At 35.7% G+C, this 26,695-nt stretch overlaps 2 protein-coding genes across 4 annotated transcripts; one reads left to right on the top strand and one right to left on the bottom strand.

Annotated features, from left to right (window-relative positions):
* Positions 1-5,743: 5,743 nt before the first annotated feature.
* LOC125673453 (uncharacterized) lies at positions 5,744-9,519 on the top strand. Of its 3 annotated transcripts, none has more exons than XM_048910024.2 (4): positions 5,744-5,940; positions 6,119-6,262; positions 9,240-9,278; positions 9,358-9,519. In XM_048910024.2, the coding sequence occupies exons 1-4, from the start codon at positions 5,752-5,754 to the stop codon at positions 9,406-9,408; spliced, it is 423 nt and encodes a 140-aa protein (XP_048765981.2). In that variant the 5' UTR covers positions 5,744-5,751; the 3' UTR covers positions 9,409-9,519. The 3 variants fall into 3 exon arrangements, 2 of the variants coding, with proteins under 2 accessions (XP_048765981.2, XP_048765980.2); XM_048910023.2 differs by having other exon boundaries at positions 5,881-5,988; XR_008801008.1 differs by lacking the exon at positions 5,744-5,940 and adding an exon at positions 5,942-5,984.
* Positions 9,520-20,297: 10,778 nt separating this feature from the next.
* On the bottom strand, positions 20,298-22,576 carry LOC130052644 (uncharacterized). Its single transcript, XM_056158208.1, has one exon. The coding sequence runs from the start codon at positions 22,362-22,364 to the stop codon at positions 21,642-21,644; it is 723 nt and encodes a 240-aa protein (XP_056014183.1). The 5' UTR covers positions 22,365-22,576; the 3' UTR covers positions 20,298-21,641.
* Positions 22,577-26,695: the final 4,119 nt, after the last annotated feature.

Below are 26,695 nucleotides of genomic sequence, written 5' to 3'. Positions count from 1 at the left end.
TTGGTTCTGTTTCAATCTTACTTTCCCGCTATGTCTCTTCTGGTTCAACACTAATCCGCAGGATGTCAGTAAATGTACGAACGTTCATATAAACTCATCCCATATCCTTTATACACAAAATTTGATATGATACATAAATAAATACATGCATTACACCAGGTGTATAACTAAATTAGGAATAAAAGCAAGTTCGATTTAAGAAGGCCATGTATGGGTACAATTGTTGAAAAGATTATTTGAACTTTTACTAAGTTGATTTGGGGGGGGGGGGGGGGGGGGGGCGCTTTTCATCAGTTGATATAAAATTTGAAAATTCAAGTCTTTTTCAGTATTTTCTTCTTTGTTAATATTTTCCATGGCAAGTTAATAATTTTAATCATGCATTAGTATGAAATATATGAAACGGTGTATTCTGTGGATGACTTTCCACTCTCTCTGTAATTTCCGCTTCCCTTGTTCATGATAAACCTTTTATTTTGCAAAATGCTGATCTCCTCATAACATTATTGCATACAATATTTTCTGTTTTCTGTTCCGTTCCGACTTGCGTTTCATTTTCCGTTCCGCGTTTTAGCAACTCCCCTTTAAAACTCTCAAATGTGATATCATGAAATTTTTCGTATCTTAAGTGCTAAAAGGTCATTATTTATTTCTATTATTATAGTATTAAACTTTTTTTTTAAATTTCTGTATTAATGATAGATCAGCTATGGTGTGGGAATGTGCTTACTATGACTGTAAGCTTGGTCAGATCAAAGTTAAGGACAACTTTGATGCACAAAATTACCAAATGAAAATTATTTCTGCAGGTGTTGTGATTTTTTTATAATCACCTCTTCGACTAAGGCCAGTGTTCAGGTATAATAATTCCAGACCACATCATGTACGTGCTATGCAGCTTTCGAGTATTGAGTCAGTTGTAACACTGATGTAGCCTTTTTAAAGTCCAGATTTGAACCTTCCCGTGGGGATCCGGTTTAGAATAGGTCATAGGAGACACCAAATGGGGCGGTTTTCGATCGGATGAGACTGCAAAAATCGAGGCTCCGTATCACAGCAGGTGTAGCACGATAAATATTCTTTCCTGCTCAACGGCCGTAAGCGCCGAGCATAGACCTAAATGTTGCAGTCCTTCACCGTCAATGGTGACGTCTTCATATGAGTGAAATATTCTCAAGTGGGACGTTAACCATCATACAACCCACCAGATTTGAACCCCATTGATCGCATGTAGGACATCATTTCATATTCATATATTAGATGAACTGACACAGGTACAGCATCGGTATACGGACAGAAAGTCACCGGACAAAACGTCACAGGACAAAAAGTCACAGGACAAAACGTCACAGAACAAAAAGTCACAGGACAAAAATACACAGGACAAAAAGTCACAGGACGAAACGTCACTGGACAAAAAGTCACAAAAAAGTCACAAAAATGCTCACTAAAGACCAGACATTTCTTACAGTGGATGGGAGGTAGAAGGGGGTGTCTTCCCACTTAGCCAACATTTTGAAAAAAATACAGGTAACTCTGTGTTGGCTAAGTGGGACTTGGGTGCGGTAGAGAACAAAAGAATTTAATTATAGGTAGGCTATTGTCTGTTTTCAGATATAACCAGAATAAGGCAATAATAATATTTTGTAGGATATATACATGTATAATGATAGAATATATTGAGATTCTGTTCCTTTTTTAAATAATTCATTTAATGATATTATGATTTCTATAATCAAATAACTTTAAAAATTATCTTTTTTAAATAATGAGCTGGTTTCTTTTCCTTCTATTTATGAATTTTATTTTGCTGGATATATAATAGTTTGTCTTCTTTGTCTTTTTAATCTTAATTTTGTAAATCAATTACTTTAAATTATAGCTTAACGTTAAAGTACCTTAAAAAAAATACCAAGTTTCAAATGATAAACATTAAATATTTATTTAGTTATTTTGTTTTATCATGCAAATATACTTGAAATCTCAATTTAGAATTACATTTATGGTAGATACTATTTCAACTCTAAAATACATGATATGAAATAAAAAGTGCTTGTATAAAGTAATAATATTTTATTAATGTTGCATATTAAAATGTTATAAGATATGATAACAAATGAGACACAAATGAAATAGAAATAATGTATCGACAACCACAGTCATCACAATCCAATTACTGTTCACGCGAAAACCCCCCACACATTTACATCATTTCACCATGATCACTGTTCACTCGAAATGAATTAGATGGGAAGCTGGATCCGCATATGCTACTATGTCCATTTGACCTTGACGCATCCTGTCCTTGAGACGCTGTAGACGAGAATCCAACTGGCGGTATTTTCTCTTTTTGGGACGCACGACACCTCCTGCTGTAATCTGAATGATCTTTGCCTCATTTGCAGCTTGTTCCTTTTTTAGCATCTCTACGAACACAAAGATATTTGGGTGGGCACGTCTGCACATTCTGTTAAACTTGTGGTGCCATCCCTCAACTGCGTTGGTGGTTCTTGTACCGTCATGATCAAAGTGTTTCCAAAGATGAAGATGTCCCTCAACCCACGTCTCTGTTACATATTCCTTGAATCGCATAATGGCGTCGGTATTGTCATCATTATCCTCTAAGGCCTGGAACCACACATCTTCAACACGGTGATCTGGAACCAGGGGGAGGACGGCAGCTCTTCTCACAAGGCGATGGAAGTCTTCATTCTCTCTAAACTCAGTTGTTAGGCCACAGTTTTGAACTTTCCTCCAAATGCACTGAGTGTAGTGGAAAAAGCATCCGCGAATGGTTGTGTTTTGGAAAGTTATCTTTCACTGCATTTCTGGCTGCCACCTCAAAATCAATCATCTAGGATTCAGGTGTCAACACAGAATGTCGTTCATTGACTGCGGTCTTCAACAGGGAAAACATACGTCTGTAAGTTGCTTCAGTCTTGTTGGGAAGCAAGGCAAACACAAGAGGGAAAACTGTTCCATCAACATTTGCATGAAGAGTGTATAGCTGGGCGAAAAGAGATGTACAGGAATAAAAAGTCCCATCACTAAACACAGTTGAAGAGGCACAAAGTCTCTGAAGATTGGCATCAGTGGCAAACACAATTATTCTGTTTCCTGCTTCATCTCTGTCGTCACATAACAGGAATCTCTCACGGGCAAAGGTCTCCGTCCATGAATCCTGGAGGTTGATTTCCTCTTGTGTGGTGGGAAGTTTGGGCATCATTTTCCCTCGACTACGGTACAGCACAGACTTACAGGATTGAAAAGTAGGGATCTGTTTAATCATGTCTACCACAGTGTCATCACAGTCAGCATTCCGCAGTGCTCCTAACTCTTCATCATATATAGAGGGTAAGGGTGCTGCTTCATCTCTGCATCTTTTCTTCACTTTGCTGACGAAGGATTCTGCTGCCAAACCAATGAAGTCCCCTTCATGATTGTGAGGCCGTCCAAAAGACACAAGGATGTTGTCCACTGTAACAACTGTAGCAGGGCACTGTCGGTCTACACATCTCTAATATGTTCGGTCGTTGCGTCTTGTCCTCACTGAATACTTATATCCACCATTAAGAAGATAAATCCTCCTCTACCGTTCTCTAAAAAGTTGACTTGCACCTGTAGATTGGCCATTTTTCTTTAAAATGATTTTTTGAAAAAATGGACAGTCCAGAAAATAATTAAGATCTCATAATTTTCAGGCTTGTGATTCTGTAAATTAGTGATCATAATTATGTCTATCTAGCAAATATTCTTTGAGAACAGCAACCTAATTTCAATCCAGACAGTCCAGAAAATAATTAAGATCTCATAATTTTCAGGCTTGTGATTCTGTAAATCAGTGATCATAATTATGCCTATCTAGCAAATACTCTTTGAAAACAGCAATCTAATCTCAATTTAGTAATTATACATCCAATTTAAACCATAAATAATTATTACTATGTACAATATTCTAATCAGGTCTATAATAGGGTTAATGTAAAAACTTGTTTAAAAGAAATGCAGATCTATATTTCTTTTCAAGATTTTATTTATTTTCATTTATTTATTTATTTATTTTTTTTTTACACAATTAATCTTTTTTTTTAATGTCATAACAGATAATTTCAATTTTTTGTTTATCAATTATATGTTACATGTACAAATCTGGATATTGAAAAGTAGATTTATATATCAATCAGTATAATACTTTTATATGTATTTATGTTACCTAACGTTCATAACCATTTTTAACATAAATATATGCTTTTGTTTATTTGTTTTCATTTTATTTTAAACAAGTCCTTCTCAGGTAAAACATTTACCTGTGAAAACAGACTATAGCTTGCTGATCACTTAGGTGTAAAAATCAAAATGTTGGCTATGTGGGAATAGGATTTTTCAAAATGTTGGCTAAGTGGGAATAAACCGTAACACATAAATACATGTCATCATTCTTATTACATTATGTATATGACAGTTCACTTACTTCTTGTTTTGACAATAATCTAGAATGAAAGGAAGACAACCATAATTCTGCCATCAGATTTTGTTTTGAATATCATTAATATGTAGTATACTAAACCAAATAATCATAAAGCTTATTTTTCTTTTATCTCAATAAAAAAATCTCTTTTTAAAAATCAAAATAATATTTTGCAATAAATATGATAAAAGGAATAATAATCTGATGATTATTATCAAAATCTCATAGAAAATGTAAATTTGGCATATATATTTTCTTAAACTTTACAAAAAAAGGATATACTTTAATATATATATATATATATATATATATATATATATATATATATATATAAAATTAATACTTTTTATTTTTTTTAAAAACTGTGACTTTTTGTCCTGTGACATTTTGTTCTACTTTCATAAAATTTCTAATTGTGACTTGTTGTCTTAATTTCTTATAAACTGTGAACTTTTGTCCTTTGACTTTTTGTCCTGTGACTTTTTGCCCTCTGATATTTTGTCCTACTTTCATAAAATTTCTTATTGTGACTTTTTGCTCATGATCATTTTGTCCATGACTTTTTCTCCTGTGACTTTCTGTCCTACATTCACAGCATCAGGGGTGGCATTCTCTACCATAATATCAAATTCAGCTGAGCGTTTAATCAAATGCTTAATATGATGCATTTGGGTGAAGAGAGGTTACACTAGTTACTGAAAATAATCCTGTTTAGTTTGAAATTTACATGTTATCCCCTAAAGTATTTCTGTATATTCCATTCATAATTAATAAACAAAGTCGTAGTTATTTACTCTAAAACTCCCCTCGAAATACCACGACTCGTCTTTGAAAAAGTATCTTTTTTAATTATGGCAATGAATATATTCACAGGCGGTGATTTTACGTTTCTAGATATCAAGTGATGATATAAAAATTAATTTCAAGCATAGAAACTGTTATTCATCTTATAGTGTGAAATTAGAATACGTTTTGCGATATTTCTCCGATGTGTATGTATACTCTGGTTATGTTGTTCAGGTAACGAATAATATCCCCATTAATCAATAACAATAAAACAGGTAACATTAGCCAGGTGGGCAAATGTTTTTCTTCATTCTAAAAACCTTTTGAAGAAAAAAATGATTGTAAAATAAACATTCAAATGTGCAATTGTAAACGCCTTTCTCTGGTCTATTTTGCCTTTAAGTTAGATGTATTTTTTTTTCATCCAGCGTCTCCATATCTCCACGATGTTTTCTGATTTATTGAATTATTGCTGCAATGAAACAACAAGTACATATATGCACCTGTCTATAAACCATCAATATAGCACAACTTCAGTACGAAAATATCAGAATTATTTACATCAAGTACATGTACCATATTACATGCCGCGTTTGCACTGGTGTAGCATCTGGAATTTACACTTGGACTATATATTTCAAATGCGAGGATGTTCAACACTCAAACTCAGCAACTGTTTGAGAAAGGTAAGACCACCCAACACATTTATTGGTATTGGTTACTTAGATATGTGGGTAACGACATATATTTCTGTATCACTGTATTTATGTTGAATTTAGATGTATTTGGCTATGGATCTAGTTCTGATGTTGCTCCTCCATTGCCTTTTACATTTCTGTATCATTGTATTTATTTTGAATTTAGATGAAGTTGGCTATGTATCTAGTTCTGGTGTTGCTCCTCCATTGCCTTTTCGACAAAGGAGAGGGCAAAGCTAAAGGGAAAAAGAAACATTGTTGTGGATTTTGGTCGGGATGGGATTGTCGCTGCCGCTCAGACAGGGACTTGGTAATGAAATGATTCTCTTCGTTAACCTTTTTATTCTGACTTGCATGTTTATTCTATTGCTTATAAGTACATGTTTCACGCCTCCAACAAAGAATTTCGCTTCAACAAAATCGCTAGGTAGTCTCCAAAGTCCAATAATTATCTAAGAACCTTCCTGTGTATGAAAGTCCACGCGTCATGGTTGAGTAACCCTGTCATTACATGTATCATTATGAAGCCAATAAGTATTAGTGATTATTGGTAATCAAGGACAGGGTGACATGCTCTCTGAACATGGTGTTTCCACTTATTTAGTAAACATTGAATACAACCAAACGTTTGGGTGACCTGGACAACCAACAGAAACAGGAGATCAGATAATTATGGTGATAGAGTGATATACATGTAAATCCATACTCGAGTTAGAATATTTATTCTCTTTCTCTTTCTCTCTCTCAGTCTCCATTACACCCCATCTCTAACCTCTAACACTTCATTAGAATAGTATAAAATGAGTAATCACCATCTTCTATTTTCGGGGTTCGTTTACAAAGCTTCACACCCAGAAATCTAACTCGTCATTTGAAATAATTTGAAAAGAGACAGGAACAGTTTTATATCGCTCTATAAGCATGTTTCTGCTGGTCACTCAAACAGCACATATCCGAAGATAATATAGAAAATGCACGCTTTCTCTATCATGCCCGAAAAAATCCTCACAAATGTCTAAAAGGTTACTATTAGGAACATGAATGGAGATATTTTGAATCCGTAGAAAACAACTGGCTGTTGAATACAGGTATACTTCCCTTGTGGGTACTAAATATCAAACCCAGCCTGTACCAAATCGCATCAATCAAGACAAATTCTGATGATTTTTAAGGATAAAAATACAGAAGGGTTATACGTTAGAAGAAACCACAAGAACTCGTGTGAAACTAGCTGTAATTATGTGGCCTTCTCTGATTTTTTTCGGGGGTGGGGGGTGGGGACTACAACTCCTTAGGATCTCCATAATGGTGCAAATGCGGAAGTGATTCATTCCTACAACATTTTCAATCATTTTAAACATTTGCTGACTTTCGTTACGTAAGTAAAATGATATTCTATGTTTCTTAGTCAATAGATAAATTACAACCTGCATCTTACGATTTGTGAGTCTCTATTCTACCGTTTTCAACAATTTCAATTTATTTATTTCGATATATTCCATTTTCTCGATTCATATTTGTGCGCCATGTTTGATGTACGAAGTTTCAACTTCCGATCGTCAAATTATTCGCATATGCCATATAAGGTAGTTTTTACATCAATGGACAAGTACGGAGGAGAAAAGCTATTTCTTGGATATTGAAAAGGTTTAGATTTATTAATAATATCAAGTTCAAAAACGAACAGCCGAGTGTAAATTCTTTCTGCAACCCTATGATTTTTCTTTCTTTGTCGGAGTGGCTCGAGTAACTACATTTTCCCGCAGATTGTCAATGTTTAGGTTTTTTCAGTAGATCCACCTATGAGAACTCGCGATAACAAGCATGGGGGAGCAGACGAAGTGGTATTCCTTTTGGTGTAAACAACATTTGGGACTAATACAAGGAACTTATCGGTTATTCATAAAATTATTTTGCACCATTACGGAGATCCTATGGAATTGTAGCCCTATCCCGAAAACGTCAGAATAAAAAAAAAATCGGACGAGGCTACATTATTGCAGCTAATAAGCGCCGAGCATGCACTGAGGATGTTAAACTTTTCTCTCGCCACTCCATTTGATCCCTCGCTTCACTCGGCACCAAATCTCTTGGTACTCGAGAAAAGTTTACCAACATATACGTAATATTGGAGTACATATTATGTATGTTATAGTAATAGTGATAGCTTTCTTCAATTAATTCGTATATATGAAAGGTGAAGAAAACGTACAATGATCAATCTCATAACTCCTATAAGCAATACAAAAGAGAGAGTTGGGCAAACACGGACACCTGGACACACAAGAAGTGGGATCAGGAGCCTAGGAGGAGTAAGCATCCCTTGTCGAAAAAGGCCACATCCGCTGTGAGCCCTCGATCCTGATCAGTGAAATGTAGTTATCCGTAATCAAAACTGGTGTGCCAAGAACGGTCTAACAATCGGTATGAAACACGTCAGACAGCATCTGACCCAATAATAGGTTGTGTTGACTAGATCGTTATAATGACCATAGAATTTGCGAAATGCTAACTTTAATCGAGACTGTTGAAACCCTTGTACATCATCTTGTTTGTCAGTAGCTTGCCTCGATTTAAAAACTGACCATATGCAAAACAACCTCTTGCGTATCGAATACGTTGAGAGATATAAACACCATATATGTAATGTAATATATTCATATAGTAGTACATTGTATGACTCTTATTTTTGTATCTTAGTAACTGTATTATTTCACCTATGTAGCAACAGATCGCGGTAATTTAGTGGTGTAGCATTCGCTTCGTAACCGGGAGTCTCGAGTTTGAGCACCGCTCGAGCCAACCCTAAGACTTAAACTTAGGTAGTGATTGCTCCCTCACCAAAAGCTTGGCAATTACGGGTCTATCGGATATGATCAGGAAAAAACCCCAGAGTTCCCGAGTCGCGGTTAGGCGTTAACACGTTGTAGAGCCTTTACTACTACGGTCATGGGCGTTAAGCATATATTTGTGGTATTTTACCTACATTTGTTGATACCTCAATACGAGTGAAAAATCATCGAAAGTTAAACTGAAAAAAATAATAGATTAATCATGCAACACCCCCCCCCCCCCCCAAAAAAAAAAGGTTCATAGTATATCAAACATTAAAAACTAACACTTTGTAATAATAATTTCTCTGGTTTGTCATTATTTATTAGACTGCCGACAACATACTGAGAAGAATACAAGAATAAGATGTTCTGAAAATACTTCTATTTAACATTGGTTTCTCGTCATATAGTGTTACTTGTGTTTGATATTGACTTTTTAAAAACCTATTTCAGTCGGAACTTGCAAATGCTCCTATGGAAAAGGGAAAACGAGTAAGTTTGTATTATCTGAAATAACTTTGTTTTGAAAATTTATATATATTTTTCATGAATGATGATGCTTATTATTCAGATGGGGGAAATGTTAAGCCCAACAGAGATGGATGAAGAAGATGTGCACTAACATGCATGGTTTCTGTCGTCTATTCCTCTTTTATTGTTAGACACAAAATTACTCTTTAAAGAACCTGGAATTTATTCTTTCGATGTTCTTTATTAAATTGTTTTTCCGATATTTCATTTGTTGTATTTGTACTGAATATGTTGTTGAATCCTCCATTATCTTTTTCTTTTTCTTTGTTGTATTCACAAGTTGATCGATTGACGGGTATTGAAATTGTCTGCAAGTACTGAATGATATATAATGTAATACACCTACCTCGGAATTTAATTTGTTCTATTAGCCTCATATAAATTTCGAATTTTCTTGATATTAACCAAAAAAAAAAAAAATGTAATAATGAAGGAACACGAATCATTGGTTGGTTGGTTATGTATTGTTTAACGTCCCGCTCGAGATTTTTTCATTCATATGGAGACATCACCATGCCGGTGAAAGGCTGGGGAATCTAGGCCTACATTGTATGTCCTCTGCGCATGGAGGGATCTTTATCGTGTGATACCTGTTGTGATGCAGTACGTCGGTTTATGCGGTCTCATCCGAAGGACCACCCCACTTAGTCAGCTCTTACGACAATCAAGGGGTACTGAGGACCTATTCTAACCGAATGCTCACGGGAACCAATCATTTATTGAAAGAAATATGATCAAAGGGGAGATCATAAACAGTTGTACTCTCCAAAAAACCAATGCATGTTAAACATAAAGATAATGAAAAGTGACCAGTTTCATCACTCCCACAAGGAATGCAGTTGGGCAAACAGGGATTTATCCATCCTACCCCTGGGGGTTATGATCTATAAAAAAAACCTTGAGATTATACAGTATACCTAGAAGCTTTGAGGTAAATCTCCACTCTTATGGCCCAATGGTTCTTAAGAAGAAGACTTTTTAAAAGAAATTCCCTATATATTCGCATGTAAAACTTGATCCTCTATTGTGGCCCCACCCTACCCTTGGAGGTCATCATTTTAATAAACTTGAATCTCTACTTTGTCAGGAAGCTTTCATTTAAGTTTCAGCTTTTCTGGCCCTGCGCGTTTTGAGAAGATCCTTAAATGACCCCACCCTATTTTTGCATTTTGTGATTATCTCACCTTTGATTGAACAAACTCAATTTCCTTCACCCAAGGTAACTTGGACCACGTTTGGTTGCAATTTGCCCATTAGTTCTGGAGAATATGATTTTCCTATATATCAGCATGTATTCCAGCCACACCCTATCCCGGAGGGCCATGATCTTAACAAACTTGAACCTACTTTATACTAGCAAGCTGTCAAGTAAATCTCCACTCTTATGGCCCAGTGGTTCTTGAGAAGAATAAGACTTTTAAGATTTCCCTATATATTCGCATGTAAAATGTGGTCCCACCCTATCCCTGAGGATCATGATGTTAATAAATTTGAATCTTCACTATGTCAAAAATGTAAATTTCAGCTTCTCTGGCTAAGTGGTTCTTGAGAAAAAAAAATTAATCACCCCAACCCTATTTTTGCATTTTTCTGATTATCTCCCTTTTGAAGGGGAATGGCCCATCATTTGAACAAACTTGAATTCCCTTCACCTAATGATGAATTATACCAGTGGTTATGGAGAAGTCGAAAGTATGAAAGTTTACAGACTGACAGACAGACAGACAGACATACGACGGACAACGGGCGATTAGAAAAGCTCACCTGAGCTTTCAGCTCGGGTGCGCTAAACAGGGACTGATCGGTACCTTCTCATGACCCGATATTCTGTCCCATTCACAATGGAAAATGAGTTGAATTTCCCATTTTATGATATGGAAAAATATACTGAGCCTTTTCTTTCTTACAGAAAATTGTTCAGATTAAGGGTGGCCATGGGGAGAGATTGAGGGGAAATATCTCTTTCATCTAAAAAAAAAAAAAAAAAAAAAAAGTAGCTTTTTCAATGGAGAGGAAGTTGCTGCACACATTTTCATTCATCTTCTCAATGAATTAAGAGAGAGATGTAGTGTTTTCTCGATAGGAAATTCACTTTGTTGTATTAGATAAGTACAATGTACCAGGATTTAAGCAGTTAGTGAACTTATTCTAGCGTGGTTTTAGATTTTTATACAGATAAATCTTTTTGGCATATATACTTATATCATAACTTTTAAACCTAAATCAATTCGTACTGATTTGAGAAACTACTTCTGGGTGTAGTGAGCCACCTTAATGCAGTTAAATATCAGTTGTTTACTCATATAAATAAATAAGAAAAACCTTTCAAACACTCTCCCTTATCGATCTAATGCATCATTTTTATGGCATAGGGACTTTTTCTAACAAGGTCACGTTTGTTTCAAAGTGTTTTTTAATCTTTAATTTTTTGACTCAAGTAGCACTCATTCATTTCACTCTGAATATAATTCCAAGTTACCAAAATTCTAAGAAAACTGATATAAAGATACATAGCAATTACTTCTTACAAACGAAAACAAACAACTTATGCAATTGATAGTTACTCCTCCTAGGCACTTGATCCCACCTCTAGTGTGTCCAGGGGTCCGTGTTTGCCCAACTATCTATTTTGTATTGCTTATAGGAGTTTTGTGTATGATATTGGTCACTGCTCGTTATGCGCACATTAAATGCAGATCCTCATTATATACATGGATATCACAAACGTACATAGCAATAACTCTATGCTCCGGTCATAATCAGAAATAGGCAAACATTTCCTCCATCCTCACAGTTGTATCTGATAAAAGTATAAAGAATGTATTTATTTCCATTTATTAGAGTTAAAACTAATAAATCGTGAAATAAAATATATAACTCATCACACTTTTTCAGATGCGAGTCGTACATAAACAGAATCATATTTCAACATCAGAAAATTGCTATTTTCCTAACACAGTGTTATGAAAATTTCATAAAAACTGGTTATGACAACATAATAGTATTCATAACAATTTCATGAAGCTGTTTCCTCACAAACATATACAAAATGTCTGTGAAAAATAAAGGAAAACTATCACATAGGACATTTGATAAAGAAATCAATAAAAACAGAGTTCCTATTCTTTGATTCTATTTTGACACATATCATGGATTATTTATACATAACTTTGACTTTTGAAATAGTTTATGATTAGATTTTTTACAATAAATATCAGAAACGACTCCAACAAAATTTATGTCCCTATCATGCATAAATCTAAATAAATAACTGATTTTGTGAAATCGTATGACGTCACATGAGGATGGAATTACTGTTACATGAAAGGTCAAGGTAAAAAAAAAATGATAATGCCACAGTTTAATAGCTACAGTACCACTAATGCATATCAGTGTAACAGTTTACATACAAATATTAGTTGCTTTGAAACTGAGCTAAACGCAAAGTGTTGAAGGAAGGACGGAAAACGGACATGCCAACACTATATTCCCATGCCATATTCGAGGCGGGGCATAACGATTAAATATATATAATTCAGTGACAACACCTATCACCGACGAAGAATCATTTCTCAGTCAGAGCGAGATACGTTACATCTTGGAGTGGGTCTTTTAAAAAAGATCTTACCTGACGGTACATGTATCTTTGTCTTATGAAACAAACGACACTGCTTTATTTACAATTAAGAATTTGTCTAAGTGTTTATACCAGCCAACTCACTATGTTATGAAACTCGAGTTGTCTCGCTCAGCACACGTACGTAGCACTGTGAAACACATTGCCTGCAACAATGATATTTGAAACGAATCTAAGTCGATTTAAAACGTGTTAAAAACTTCTCTTTTTAAAAATACAAATCATGGCTACTTTTAATTATTTATTCATCTTAATATATTGACTTATACAATGTTGTATTTGTTTTTCATGCAAATATTAAATTTCGCATGCTTACATTTCTTAATTTATTGATAATCTTAATTGATGTTTCTCATCCATAGTTATTAAGTGATATCTTTTGCACATTTTCAAATTTACGTCATTTACCTGTACATGTTTAAGTAATCCTGTATAACGCTTTTAGAGGAATTTTACATTATATTTGGTGCTTTATAAATCCTGTATGATAATGACAAGGCCTAAAATAAAATTTTGTTTGTTTGCTATTGCCGACCGGCCCACCTAAAATTTACCAAACCCAATTTTTTTCCCAGCTATTTATCGAAAGCTTTTTTCTCTTTCGATGTTTTCAGTTTTACGGATATCGAAACTTCGTTTTTCTGTTAGAGTTTATATTGTCAATTAAACACTTGAATTAAATGTAGTGTGTAATTACATATTAAAACTGAAACTCAAGTTGTATGTTGTTTATATATATATATATAAAAGCACAAAAACCCAACAACACCCTACTTTCTTAAAGTGTCGGATCTGAGAAGATACAAGGCCAGTAAAGAAATTTATAAAAGCGCTGAAAAGGCCACGACACTGTTGGTTATTTAAAACTCAAATTTTCGACGCAACCCGCGTCTTTATCAAGAGACATATATTACATAAACAAATACCACACAAAAACGACAAGTATCGATAAACTACATTGGTGAGAAGAGTGATACACTATTGTACTGAGTGATAAAAATGGTGGTGGTTACGTTGTAAAGCGTGTTTACTGACTATGGTTTAGAGAGTTTGTACCATGGTCGGGTCGGGATGAAAATAAAATTATTCTTCGGGAATTGTTCACTCATATTGATACGTCACCAGCTGTAGGTGAGGTTCCACAAATTTAGACCTATGCTTAGCTCGAACGGCCGTAGATGTGAGGATCCTCTCATATTTTGCTCTTTGAATATAGTTACAATATTTTACAATATGACAGCGTAAGCACCAGCCATGCAGTAATAAAATGATATTAATGTAGCGGTTGTGTATGATTATGTGCTATTCATTCTTCAAATTCTTATCAGTTTTTGAATAAAATGATAAAAGTTTACATATACATATACACAACTTTTTAAAGATTGTTTAAATAATCACTGTTTTCAAAATTGTATAATTCCAATGTTATTTATTACAATTGTTTTGATTGGACGTGAATAAATGTGAACGAGAATTTACACATTAATAAATCCAAAACCGCGATTTACTGTGTTTGCCCAACTCTCTATTTTGTATTGCTTATAGGAGTTGTGAGAGTTACTACTGTTCTTTATCATACGCGCCTGAAATCAAATAACGCAGTGCAGGGAAACGGCAAATTTTGATATTGTTAATACAGTGAACAAATTGAAATTATAAGAATCAAACATTCTTTTTGAAGAATTTATCGATGTCTAAATTCCGGGCATTTTTTCTCACAAACTTAACATGAAAGTGCTATAATAACGTTACCAATATAATCATTCAAGAAAACATGACTTATAACAGATCTACACTTCATAGACAGAATTGTATCTTTTGAAAATCATATCTTTTCGAGGATGCTGACCAAAAACGATTACGGCTTGGACTGTATATTTCAGTGACAATACGTATTCTTCACTGCATGGGGAAATGACGTGCGGAAATAAAACGGCATTTTTCAACCTTTGTTGTCATATGACCTGGAAGCTGGACTGTTAAGTTTCATGGGTGTTACTGAATTCTTTACATGTTTCATACCGATATCAATCACAACGAGAAAATCTTCTTTACATACAACTCCTACAAGTAAGAGCTCTACGGTCCCTATACAGAACAATCATTTTACGTTATTTTATATTTAGTATATTAGTGTTTACAGAATGTCAATGATCACGGTTAGTTATCTTCACCTTTCATATGATAGAAATGAAGGTACTGTTTTCCTGGCTGACTCAGAAAAATCTCAGTTTAAAATAACGCTTCGATCTGCGCTTTTATAATTCAAACAACATTTCCAAGGATGGATCCAGCAATTTAGAAACGGGGGTGCGGGTGTCTGGGATTTGTGATGGAACACTTGTAAATACAATACACTGTACTTAATCACACAAATTTGGAACTGAAGGAGGGGGTAAAATTATTTTACCCCTAGTATCATAGGATAAAAAGGTAATATGCATACGGTGTAACCGTTGGACCGAGCGAAGCATGGAATGGTCACTGGTGTGTCCCAAATGATAATCATTCTGTTAAGTACGGTAAATCATAATTTATTTTAAATATATATGAAATTCCCCTTGCGCTAAACGCCCAGCAACATCTAAATATTAAAAGGGGGTATTGGAGGATAATTACAGGATCCGCCTATTCCTTTACCGCTTGGAATAACGTCTGCCGACGTAAACCGTACATTGTGACGTCACATGTAGCTTTGACTTTCTTCGTCTTTCAAATCAACAGTTAAAACAACAATACATCCCGTTTGCAATATTCAAAAGACAGCTAAAACTAAACAAAAAATAATCAACAAATGTAAAGTGGTAAAAAGTGGTAAATATATCGTATATTTTTATTTAAGGAAACTCATGAACTCCTTCATCTATTTAGTTGTATTACTACTTTTCTATTTAATGATTGGCTAAAAACTATAACAACAAAAATTACACCGTTCATTGTTAACAAACTGAGTGTTTGAATTACACATTGCACGTATGTCTTGTCATTCAAGATCAAAATACGAATAACTGTAGAAGCAACTAATGAACAAAACAATAAGGTGGCGCCCATATGGATCACAAAGTTTTCATTGAACGTATGTAGAGATTATCTCTAATCCTTTGCTGATTTTCTCAATTTTTCTTTTACATGCCTGTTACCTTTAGAGCCTTGCTTCGCGGACGGGACTTCGGCCCGTCCGAGCTTCGCTTAGTATTATTGGAGATACTAGCTGATAAATACTTCACTCGGTGAGACGAGCACCAAAATTTGCGTGAAAGTTCCTTGTCAAGTCAGTCAATAAGAAATGGATACCGTTTTAATCCAATCAATATTCGGTACCGCAAACAATGAAATTCTCGTTTCATGTATATTCACACTGCACATGTGGCAGAATACAGATTATCGCTGTTTTATCGGACTAAAAGAACAAATCTTCAGAACAATCACAGCTTGCTGGAGCAGAACAAGGTAATCCTGACCGGAAGAATTTGCAGTTGTCAGAACAACTTATTCAACATCCACGCCTAAGGAGTTCTTGACCTGATGCTGTTATTAGCGCCAAAGATGTACAGTTTGATTAGTATATATTTTTGTTCATATCTTAAAATGGACATTATTGGTGAAGTTGCACTATGGAGTTGTATCAAAGGAAATAACGACACTTAAGCTTGTAAGCATCAACGGTTTCAAGATTTATATCATTGGATTAAAGTATTTAGTTGTCAGATTAATGCCCATGGATTAAGGTATTAAACTTAAACGTTAATTTCTAAACCAAATCGCTCCCCCTGTTAAATGCGAACTTTAATCGTTCAGATTAAATATAAAGACGACTCTTCAATCTATGGTTAAATGACAAAGATGAAAATATTTCATACGCATTATATATCATTACAGCTTTAGCAACATGACTTAACGAAATATTTGGATGTTTAGATATCAAGTAAAACTCTTTTACAACGCATGTTTATTCTGACCTGGAAGATTACGGTTCAGTAAGAGACGCATGTTTATTCTGACCTGGAAGATTACGGTTCAGTAAGAGACGCATGTTTATTCTGACCTGGAAGATTACGGTTCAGTAAGAGACGCATGTTTATTCTGACCTGGAAGATTACGGTTCAGTAAGAGACGCATGTTTATTCTGACCTGGAAGATTACGGTTCAGTAAGAGACGCATGGCTATTCTGACCTGGAAGATTACGGTTCAGTAAGAGACGCATGTTTATTCTGACCTGGAAGATTACGGTTCAGTAAGAGACGCATGTTTATTCTGACCTGGAAGATTACGGTTCAGTAAGAGACGCATGGCTATTCTGACCTGGAAGATCACGGTTCAGTAAGAGACGCATGGCTATGGTGCACATATTGCAGTCCTCTCTTAAAGCAAACAACTTGTTTACATAATACATTTGTTTTATACACCTTTCTTTTGAGCGTTGTATTTAAAACCTTGATTAGAGAGAAAATGAGGTGCGGGTGTCCTGTATCATGGCGGGATATCATATTTATGAATACAAAGTTTTCCAGGATCTAATTAAAACTTATCTTCTATAAAAACAATAAAGTGTACGTTAAAGTACAATGCAATTAACAAGGTATTAATAAACCTTCTCTGTTTTTTCTCCGCCTTTGTAACATTTTTTCAGAATGGGTTTTATCGACGTCATCAATGAAGGGGGACAAGTCATTATTCATATATGATATTTCCATTCGAAGGCAATTTTGGAAGGATTGTAACATTTTGCTAATTTATTTGAATTACCTAATACAGTAATTAGACAGGAACTTAATTTTATGCCCAGCAAAATTTATTCCAATCAGTATCTTCTTTGACTTTGATAGTATAAATTCAAAACTCAAAACGTTCAACTTCCTGTTTTACCTGTTGTGTAATTGATATCTCATTTAATATGGGTACATGTATTCTAACATTTCTAGTCATTGTAAATGCGTTGTCTGTTCACATGCATTAGATGATATGGTTACTGACTTTTACATCAGTCCGGTTCAGTAGCTATATATCATATACAAAAGATATGTCTTACAACAAATCAATGTGTTGACATTGCATACAGATAATTTATTTAAGAATTAGAAGAAGAGAGGAACAGTGACATAGACGTTGAACTTTGTTGCGTTTCATCTCCTAAACGTTGCTCGACGTATTCACTTTCCATTGTATCGTCAAATCAATCATCCCGCTGTAGGAAAATAAGGAATACTTATTAATTCTAAATATACGCACAATTCTTGCCTAAACCCAACAATCTAATTAAAGCGAATTTACCTTTGCTTTATCTTGCGCTTTGGGAACATTTCTTTCACTTTCTTCCTATAATTTAGAAGTTAAAAGTTACAGTTTACTTCAGAGATCATGCATGTAGATGTATTGATATAATATATGATACATATTTCAAACTAAATTGGTTTTGTACAAGCGTTAACTTAACATTCAATCAGATAGAGATGAGCAATACAAAGTTATACGTAAATCCGTCTAAAAGCATTGTTTTTATATGATTGAAAAGACTGATGATATTAAAAGGAATACTTCGGGAGCATCTGTATTAAGATTTGATGACTTTACATATCATAACAGCTTAAACAAAACTACAGTCATCTATCTTACTAGCCTGAGCGTGAGCTTTAGACTAGTATTTCAATGTTACCAAATCTCTCTTTTTCCATTGGCATGTACAACCTCTCCAATTACAAACACACCCACCACGGTGATTCCTTGATAGCCTTACATTCCCTTCGCTTTCTTCACAAAACAGAAGATACGAGAAGAGCACCAAGCACAGATACAGCACCGTCTTCATCCTGAGAATCTGAAAACGTTATGTTGCTATATGTTACATGTATATATTGCGTTTGTGTCATGATGTTGTACTTTTTCCTTTGATCTTAGCCATAAATCAAATATGACAGAAAACCTTTGACAGAAATCCAACAAACAATAACTTCCAGGGGCGGGGCTTAGCTGTGCAATAACTTCCATAGAACAGTACTAGAATGTCCAAACTATGAACATCGATAAGAATGCTTTGACATTAATCAATGATGAAAACATAAGAAATGCAACATATAAATAAATCATAATTGATGTGTTAAATTAACACACACACAATGAAAGATCTAGGTTTTGAGAAAAAAGTGGCGTGTTAGCCGAAAAACTCAGCCATTTTTAATATCAAATCTGGAGTTTTACTCGTATTAATTAAAGAATCCGCCTGATAGATAAAACCAAAAAAACTGGCTGTAATAACAGTCCATGACTCATTGCAGTGAATAACAGACACAAGCAACGTTTACCAATATATTCATATAACAGCAATGACACATTCGGGATATACTGAAATGGACAATATCGGCCGCATGTGAAAATTTTGTGGGGTAACTGGGGAGTCGCCCAGTGAGCCAGTTTAACTTAACTTGTAAGGGGTACACTGGGGGGCCCGAGTAACACATTCAATGCCCAGACCTGAACGGACGCCAGCGTTCTAAGGAGGTAAGCGAGACCCGCCCTTCTCACCCTGTCTCCTGCAGTGCTACCTGGTATGTACATTATCATGTTGGACATAAGCCCCAAACATGCATCAGACTGTAGCATCCCCTCACTGAAGTGAGGTGGATGTGGGCCCAACCGTCCCCGGTGGTGGCCCCACTATTAGTTTACTTGTTTTAACTTGTACGACTTTTAGTACTGTAAATTGCCCCCTGCTTTAGAAGCAGGTGGGGGAAACAACCAGATTTTGGAGCAGAAACAGTCATCACATACCATTACCGACTCCCCAGTCCCCAACCCCCCCTTAAACATGCGACAGTCTAATTAATTAGACCCAAATACACTGTATCAACAATTTGTCTTAATATTAAAAATTCCCCCTTAACATTTAAAAAGTTGTTATTAAGGCACTCCATCCCGAATGGCAATGCAGTCACACTTGGTGTGGTCCAGGCTTTACCATTTACTTTATCCAGGTAACCTGTTGGGAGTCTTCGTCTGTTGCGAAACCTATGAAAGAGAAGGAAACAGCAGAACCAAAAGGAAAGAACATGTATATACAAATTAAAATTGGGGGAGGGTGGGTGGGTGCTTAGGTTGGAAAAAGTGTAATGAATGGGTTCGATCACAGAGAGTACCGAGTGTGACGTAGTGCATACAAATTAACTTGTACCATCTAGCCGCTAAAGTCACGTAGACCCGACCTACAGGGTGTATCAAAATTAATACGGACTATTTGATATAAACTCAAATAATCTCGATTAATTAAAGAATCCGCCTGATAGATAAAACCAAAAAAACTGCTGTAATAACAGTCCATGACTCATTGCAGTGAATAACAGACACAAGCAACGTTTACCAATTTATTCATATAACAGCAATGACACATTCGGGATATACTGAAATGGACAATATCGGCCGCATGTGAAAATTTTGTGGGGTAACTGGGGAGTCGCCCAGTGAGCCAGTTTAACTTAACTTGTAAGGGGTACACTGGGGGGCCCGAGTAAAACATTCAGTGCCCAGACCTGAACGGACGACAGCGTTCTAAGGAGGTAAGCGAGACCCGCCCTTCTCACCCTGTCTCCTGCAGTGCTACCTGGTATGTACATTATCATGTTGGACATAAGCCCCAAACATGCATCAGACTGTAGCATCCCCTCACTGAAGTGAGGTGGATGTGGGCCCAACCGTCCCCGGTGGTGGCCCCACTATAAGTTTACTTGTTTTAACTTGTACGACTTTTAGTACTGTAAATTGCCCCCTGCTTTAGAAGCAGGTGGGGGAAACAACCAGGTTTTGGAGCAGAAACAGTCATCACATACCATTACCGACTCCCCAGTTCGGCCACAGACATTGGAACAGTGTCCCCCACAAAAAACTTGTAGGATTAAAAACTGAGTGAAACTCAAAATACAATAAAGAATTATATGGATAAGAATAAGTCATTTGACCAAACCACAGTACTTGAAACTGGAGTTGCACAAAAATTACAGTAAATGCACAATTGGCAAACAGCAACAAGCACGAACAGATAAATTACTTGTGCGGCGGGAAAGAAAAACCTTGACATTTGAAGAAAAAGAAAAAGAAAAAAAAAATCCAAGGCCGCTTGATATTGTTGAGAAATAATTGATTTCCCAGGACCGACATACAAACGAGTGCCATTTGTTCGGAACAACTCAATCTCAGTAGCCTTGATGACATGGTTGTGTCCAATGTACAAACCTCTAACCTGGCTAGCCATGAATTTTGATCATGCAAATATGGGCAACATACCAATATCTTCTCGGTACTGAAAACGTGTAGTAGGAGTGCCATCCGCATGAAAAGAGCAATATATAAGTAATGGGAGGGGGGCTATAAATATGCCTTAATTAGTAGTGTTGGGCAGATAATTTGACAAACTAGGGGTTTGCCGGTTTAGTTGGTCTTGGACCTATGTGAAAATATCAACGCTTGACCTAGCTGGTTTTGAGAAACTTGTGGAATCGACGATGACAAAACTTACTGACTGCGCAAACCGTAAAAATGCCAATGAAAAGGCTGCTGAAAAAAATAAGACATGATTAAAAAAAAAAAGAAAAGAGGCGAGCGACATACTGATGTTAAAGCACGAAAGACTTTAACAAATAATTGGTAAGATATAGGAAGTCTTGATATATTGAGACACCTATAAACCGCTTGACACCTTCTAGGAATGAGAGAAATTTGATTGATTGTTTATGTGCATCAACCAGAATTCGCTGTGAATTTTGCCCCAAGACATAGCAGGGTTGGAGGCCTTACGGAGTCGGAATTGGTCGTCATACTTTTGCCAATTTTGTGAACGATTAGCTGCAAGCCTTATATATCGCATGTACTTAAGCATTTCTTGGGCTGTTTGACTATGTTGAAGTACAATGCTCATGTAAATCATGAAGGCTGATGTCCACTTTTCTATGCTAAAAAATGAGTTAAGTTGGCGCTTGACTACGCATAGCTTGCCATTGACAAGTTGTAAATCCCCGTGGGACTCAAATTGCTCCAATTCCGTAGCAGATTTGAGTAGGACAGACAGATCAATAAATCCCCCCTCCCATATTTTTTGCTTGAGTTTAAGTGGGACATGACTGCCGATATCATCGCATGTAGATGTAATTTGACAAGGTAAAGCCAGGGGTAAATATGCCGCTTGGTTCAACAAAAAATTGCAAGACTCACCCGGGTAATCCGGTGTACATGTATCGATTGGGAATCGAGGGACCTCCTCAGGGGGCTGTGGCTGCCCCTCTGCAGGGGCTAGTCGATCCGTCCAAGGTGTGGCCGTGTGATTTGGACTTCGTTCCCGGAGTTGAGCTGTTGTCCGACGATTACGTTTCATCCCGACCCCCCTGGCCGGAGATCTCTGGGTCGCTGCTCGTTTTTTAGGTGGCATTCCTAATGCAGGAAAAAATTGTCAAAAAGCTATGTGTAGGGAATAGATCCAAAAAGGGGAGAGAAAAACTTCGGCCACGTGCTTGGTTTCCGCCTCTAATACAAGAACCACGTTGATGCTTCGGTTGGAAAAAGTGTAATGAATGGATTCGATCACAGGGAGTACCGAGTGTGACGTAGTGCATACAAATTAACTTGTACCATCTAGCCGCTAAAGTCACGTAGACTCGACCTACAGGGTGTATCAAAATTAATACGGACTATTTGATATAAACTCAAATAATCTCGATTATTTCCGCTTTCAATGTGTTTTGTGCAGGGTTTGAATGTATTCAAGTTTATCATCTATATAACTAACGTCTTGTAAATTTGTGGCGAAAAGGGACGAAGTCTCAATCCCCCACTCAAACATCAATATAAATACATGCAATGATTCTGTACTACCAAGGTAATAAATTGTAACTGCAAAAAGCACGTGTTGTATGTAGCGTGAGTTTGCGAAATACTTATTTTGCTCAAATTCCTCCTCCGCGCTTTTTTAAATCATCCATCACGACGCATACATGAGATAACGTAATATCATCTAATCAATTTGAAACTCTAAAAAGTTAATTTCACTGATCTCCATGTCCAATGTAGCGATTCTAACTTTTGAGAACCTCAGACTTATGTCGTCAGATCGTGTTCAGTTTTGCTTTCATTTTATGAATATTTATGACACAATAAATTTACGGCTGTTTCTTTCGTCTGTATGAAATGCATTGTACAGAGGGGCTTGACCGTCTCGTCGCTGCACGGCTCGTCTGCCATGCCCCTCTGTACGATAAATTCCTAACAAAAGAAAGTACTGTAAATATAACATATCGGCTCACTCGTTCACATGGTACATATATACAGACAAATATATATAATTAACATATATTGTATACATGGTATGAGAGAGAGAGAGAGAGAGAGAGAGAGAGAGAGAGAGAGAGAGAGAGAGAGAGAGAGAGAGAGTTCACATACAATTGAAGTTTTGAATTAACAGCATAATACAAACATAACAATCATACCTCAAAATTCAGTTTTCAATATAAATTGTAGGAAGTCATCTGTTCACACAGAAATATTGTATATATAACCAGATACATAGAAAATTCAGTAAAACACGTTCTGCTTGTAGCGAGCATGTTAAGATGATCCAGATAAACATTTATATGATAAGAGAAAATGGAAATCATTCATTACAGTGTCTACAAGTATGGATACAGGTTTCAATTCAATTACAGAGATATTTCAGACATGTTACAATACATCAAAATATATAGTCATTAGCTTATGCACTTCAATAGTTTAGTATGATAAGTATAATGTATATTGAATGTGAAACATATTGCAATACATAATATATACTGTGACTTATTTGGCAGTAATCAGTTAAAAAGCGAAAAACTGTAAGTTGAAATTGAATAAGATTAGCAATCCTTGCGAAGCTCTATGTTCTCCAATTTCATTAAAAAATAAAATAAAGTAACAATAAAATATCTTTATTTCGGATGGGTTTATTTTCTTGCTATTTTTTATAGAAGCGATTGTAAAAGAAAGTACTGGTCCATGCATCTAAGTGCCTCTGTTGTGTTGAAGAAGTACGATTGACGGGCATGTGACTAGTATGTAATTATGGTATATTTGACAACAAGTAAATAGATCAACAACAAAGTTTAATATCACTAAAATTGTTCTCAATCAATAAGTCGCTGTGATTTTGCAAACATAGATATAGCAATAACCATGTGCAACTCTACTAACAGACCAAAACCGTGGCTGAAAGCTGTATTCGGTTAGGTATACATTATTGAATATGTATTATGGAAAATGACATAGAATCCTTGGGTATAGGATTAAGTAGCTCCGATAAGTATATACTGTATTTGAGAGATATGAAATTGATCACTTTACATTTAACCATCGAATTTGTATCTCTGATGGTGGACAGTCTGTCCTCGAGGATACTTGTCGCTCGATATATGTTCCTTCATGAATCTACACAATAACGAAACAATACTGGCTGACACGTCGCCCAGTATAAAAAGGTGTCACTCTGTGGAGTTTATAAGGGACACAGGCTCCTACAGATCGGTTGGTGTCCCTCGGATTATCCTTCGAGATATCAAAGATTTGTCGTATGTACAATCGTCAGCTTTGGTACAGAAACCAAAATTCTTATACCCAAATTAAAGACTGTCATGTTCCTTTAAGAGATAGATTTGATAATTCCTTTTCAGACCCCATGTGTTCAACCTCAAAATGGTCTGCAAAAAATTGCAAAACTTGTGATATACTGATCACTAAAAATGCATTTAGTAGTAATCTAACTGGACGTAGTTAATATACCAAAACGATTGATAATCTGACTTGTAAATCTTCTAACGTTGTCTACGCCATTGAGTGTAACCTGTGTGGCTTAATTTATGTGAGAGAAACCAAGGGTTCACTTAATAAAAGAATATCGGGGCACAGATTTCAAATTAATAATGGTGGTAACCAACTTCTTTACAAGCATTTTAATGCACCAGACCACTCCATCTTGTTCATGAGGGTAAGGATTTTAGAAGGAAAAATACCATCACACAAACAATCCTACTTTAAGCACCCCTTTTTCGTAGACAACGAGAAGTTCACTGGATAAGGACCCTAGGCACTGCATTTCCTTATGGATGCAATGATAATGTATATGATGTGGGAAATTTGACTAGTCCACAAGGAAATAACGTGAGTGTGATGGGACTTTTTCCCAACACCCCAAGACGGAAACGCAGTCATGGACATCGTTCATATAAAAGATCAAATATAAATGACGTCACGTTTGATTCAATTTTGCCTTACGTCAACAGACAATTAGGTCCATATCATATTCGTACAAAACTTTACTCTATTCCATTAAGAGTTTTACACACGTTATTTGAAGAAGCAAGCTATGGCTAGTATATACTTGGATTTTTCAACACCTGGATATAAACTGAACTCTATGATTATGGATGTTGCCTACCACAGGCTCTATAAACCAGCACGGACCATGGATGATATTCCTTCCAAATCATGCCGTCAGTTCCTTAAGCTCAAATTTACGAACAAAGGAATATATGCCGTCAACATAAGCAACATTCTTCGTCATAAAAGCGTTCAGTCGTGTATTCCAACTTATTTCAAATCTTCACCCTGTATTTCCTACAGCAATACTTCTACTATTGCATCCAAACTTTTTAATTATAAACAAACTTTGCAGTGCTTAGATATCGACCATCTTATACGTAATCCACCTACACGTTCTTGTTCTTCATCTTCTTTCAACTACAGTTCAGCTGGACATGTCATTACTGGTGATGTTGATATAGTTGAAAATGAGGACCTCAAATCACTTATTCTTAAAGATCCTAAATACAGAGAACCTCGGTCTTTTAATTGGAAGATTATGCCAGACGATGGGGTAAATATGAAAAAGAAGAACTTGATACATTGTCAGAATGGGTTAAAAGCATAAGAGGGATATTAAAATCCCGCATTAGACACATGAAAACAATAGTACGTTCCATCTATCCTTCTGTGTTTAGTAAATCAGAATTTATAAAAGAATTATATAGGTTACATGAGGAATATGTTTTGGTTCCAGCAGACAAAGCTACTAACAACATTATCTTTGTTTGTAAGGCTCATTATTACAACTGTATTTTAAACAAACTTGGCATTAATTCCACTTTTGGTAATCATACTTATACTCCAACTACCCTTTCAAAAGATGAAATTCTTCAAAACCATGCTTCAATTTTAGACACATTTAATATCAATGGGTCGAATGAATATGAGTTACCGTACCTATACTGGATTCCTAAACTACATAAAAACCCTTACAAACAAAGATACATTGCTGGATCCAGTAAGTGGTCTACCAAGCCCCTATCTTTGCTCCTCACGAAAATATTACAAAAGCTGTCAAGGTGAAACTTCAAACTTACTGTGCGACTACATATGCCAGAAGTAGTGTTAATCAAATGTGGATTCTAAAAAATTCTAAAGAACTTTTAGTAAACTTGAAATCGCAGAATTTTCCCCAAATTAATAACATTAAAACCTATGACTTTTCAACACTTTACACGACCATTTCTCACGATAAATTAAAGACTAGGATTTTTGGCATCATAGACAGTTGCTTTGTCAACAAAAACGGAAATATTCATATCTAGTGATTAGTCATTCAAAAATATACTTTGTTAAACACCACTCTGATTCCACGCACAAGTACTCTGAAGTTGAAATAAAAAATATGCTAGAGTTCCTCATTGACAATATCTT

Source organism: Ostrea edulis, chromosome 3 (assembly GCF_947568905.1).
Source record: "Ostrea edulis chromosome 3, xbOstEdul1.1, whole genome shotgun sequence".
NCBI lineage: Eukaryota > Metazoa > Mollusca > Bivalvia > Ostreida > Ostreidae > Ostrea > Ostrea edulis.
This window is presented reverse-complemented; position numbering and strand designations above follow the sequence as displayed.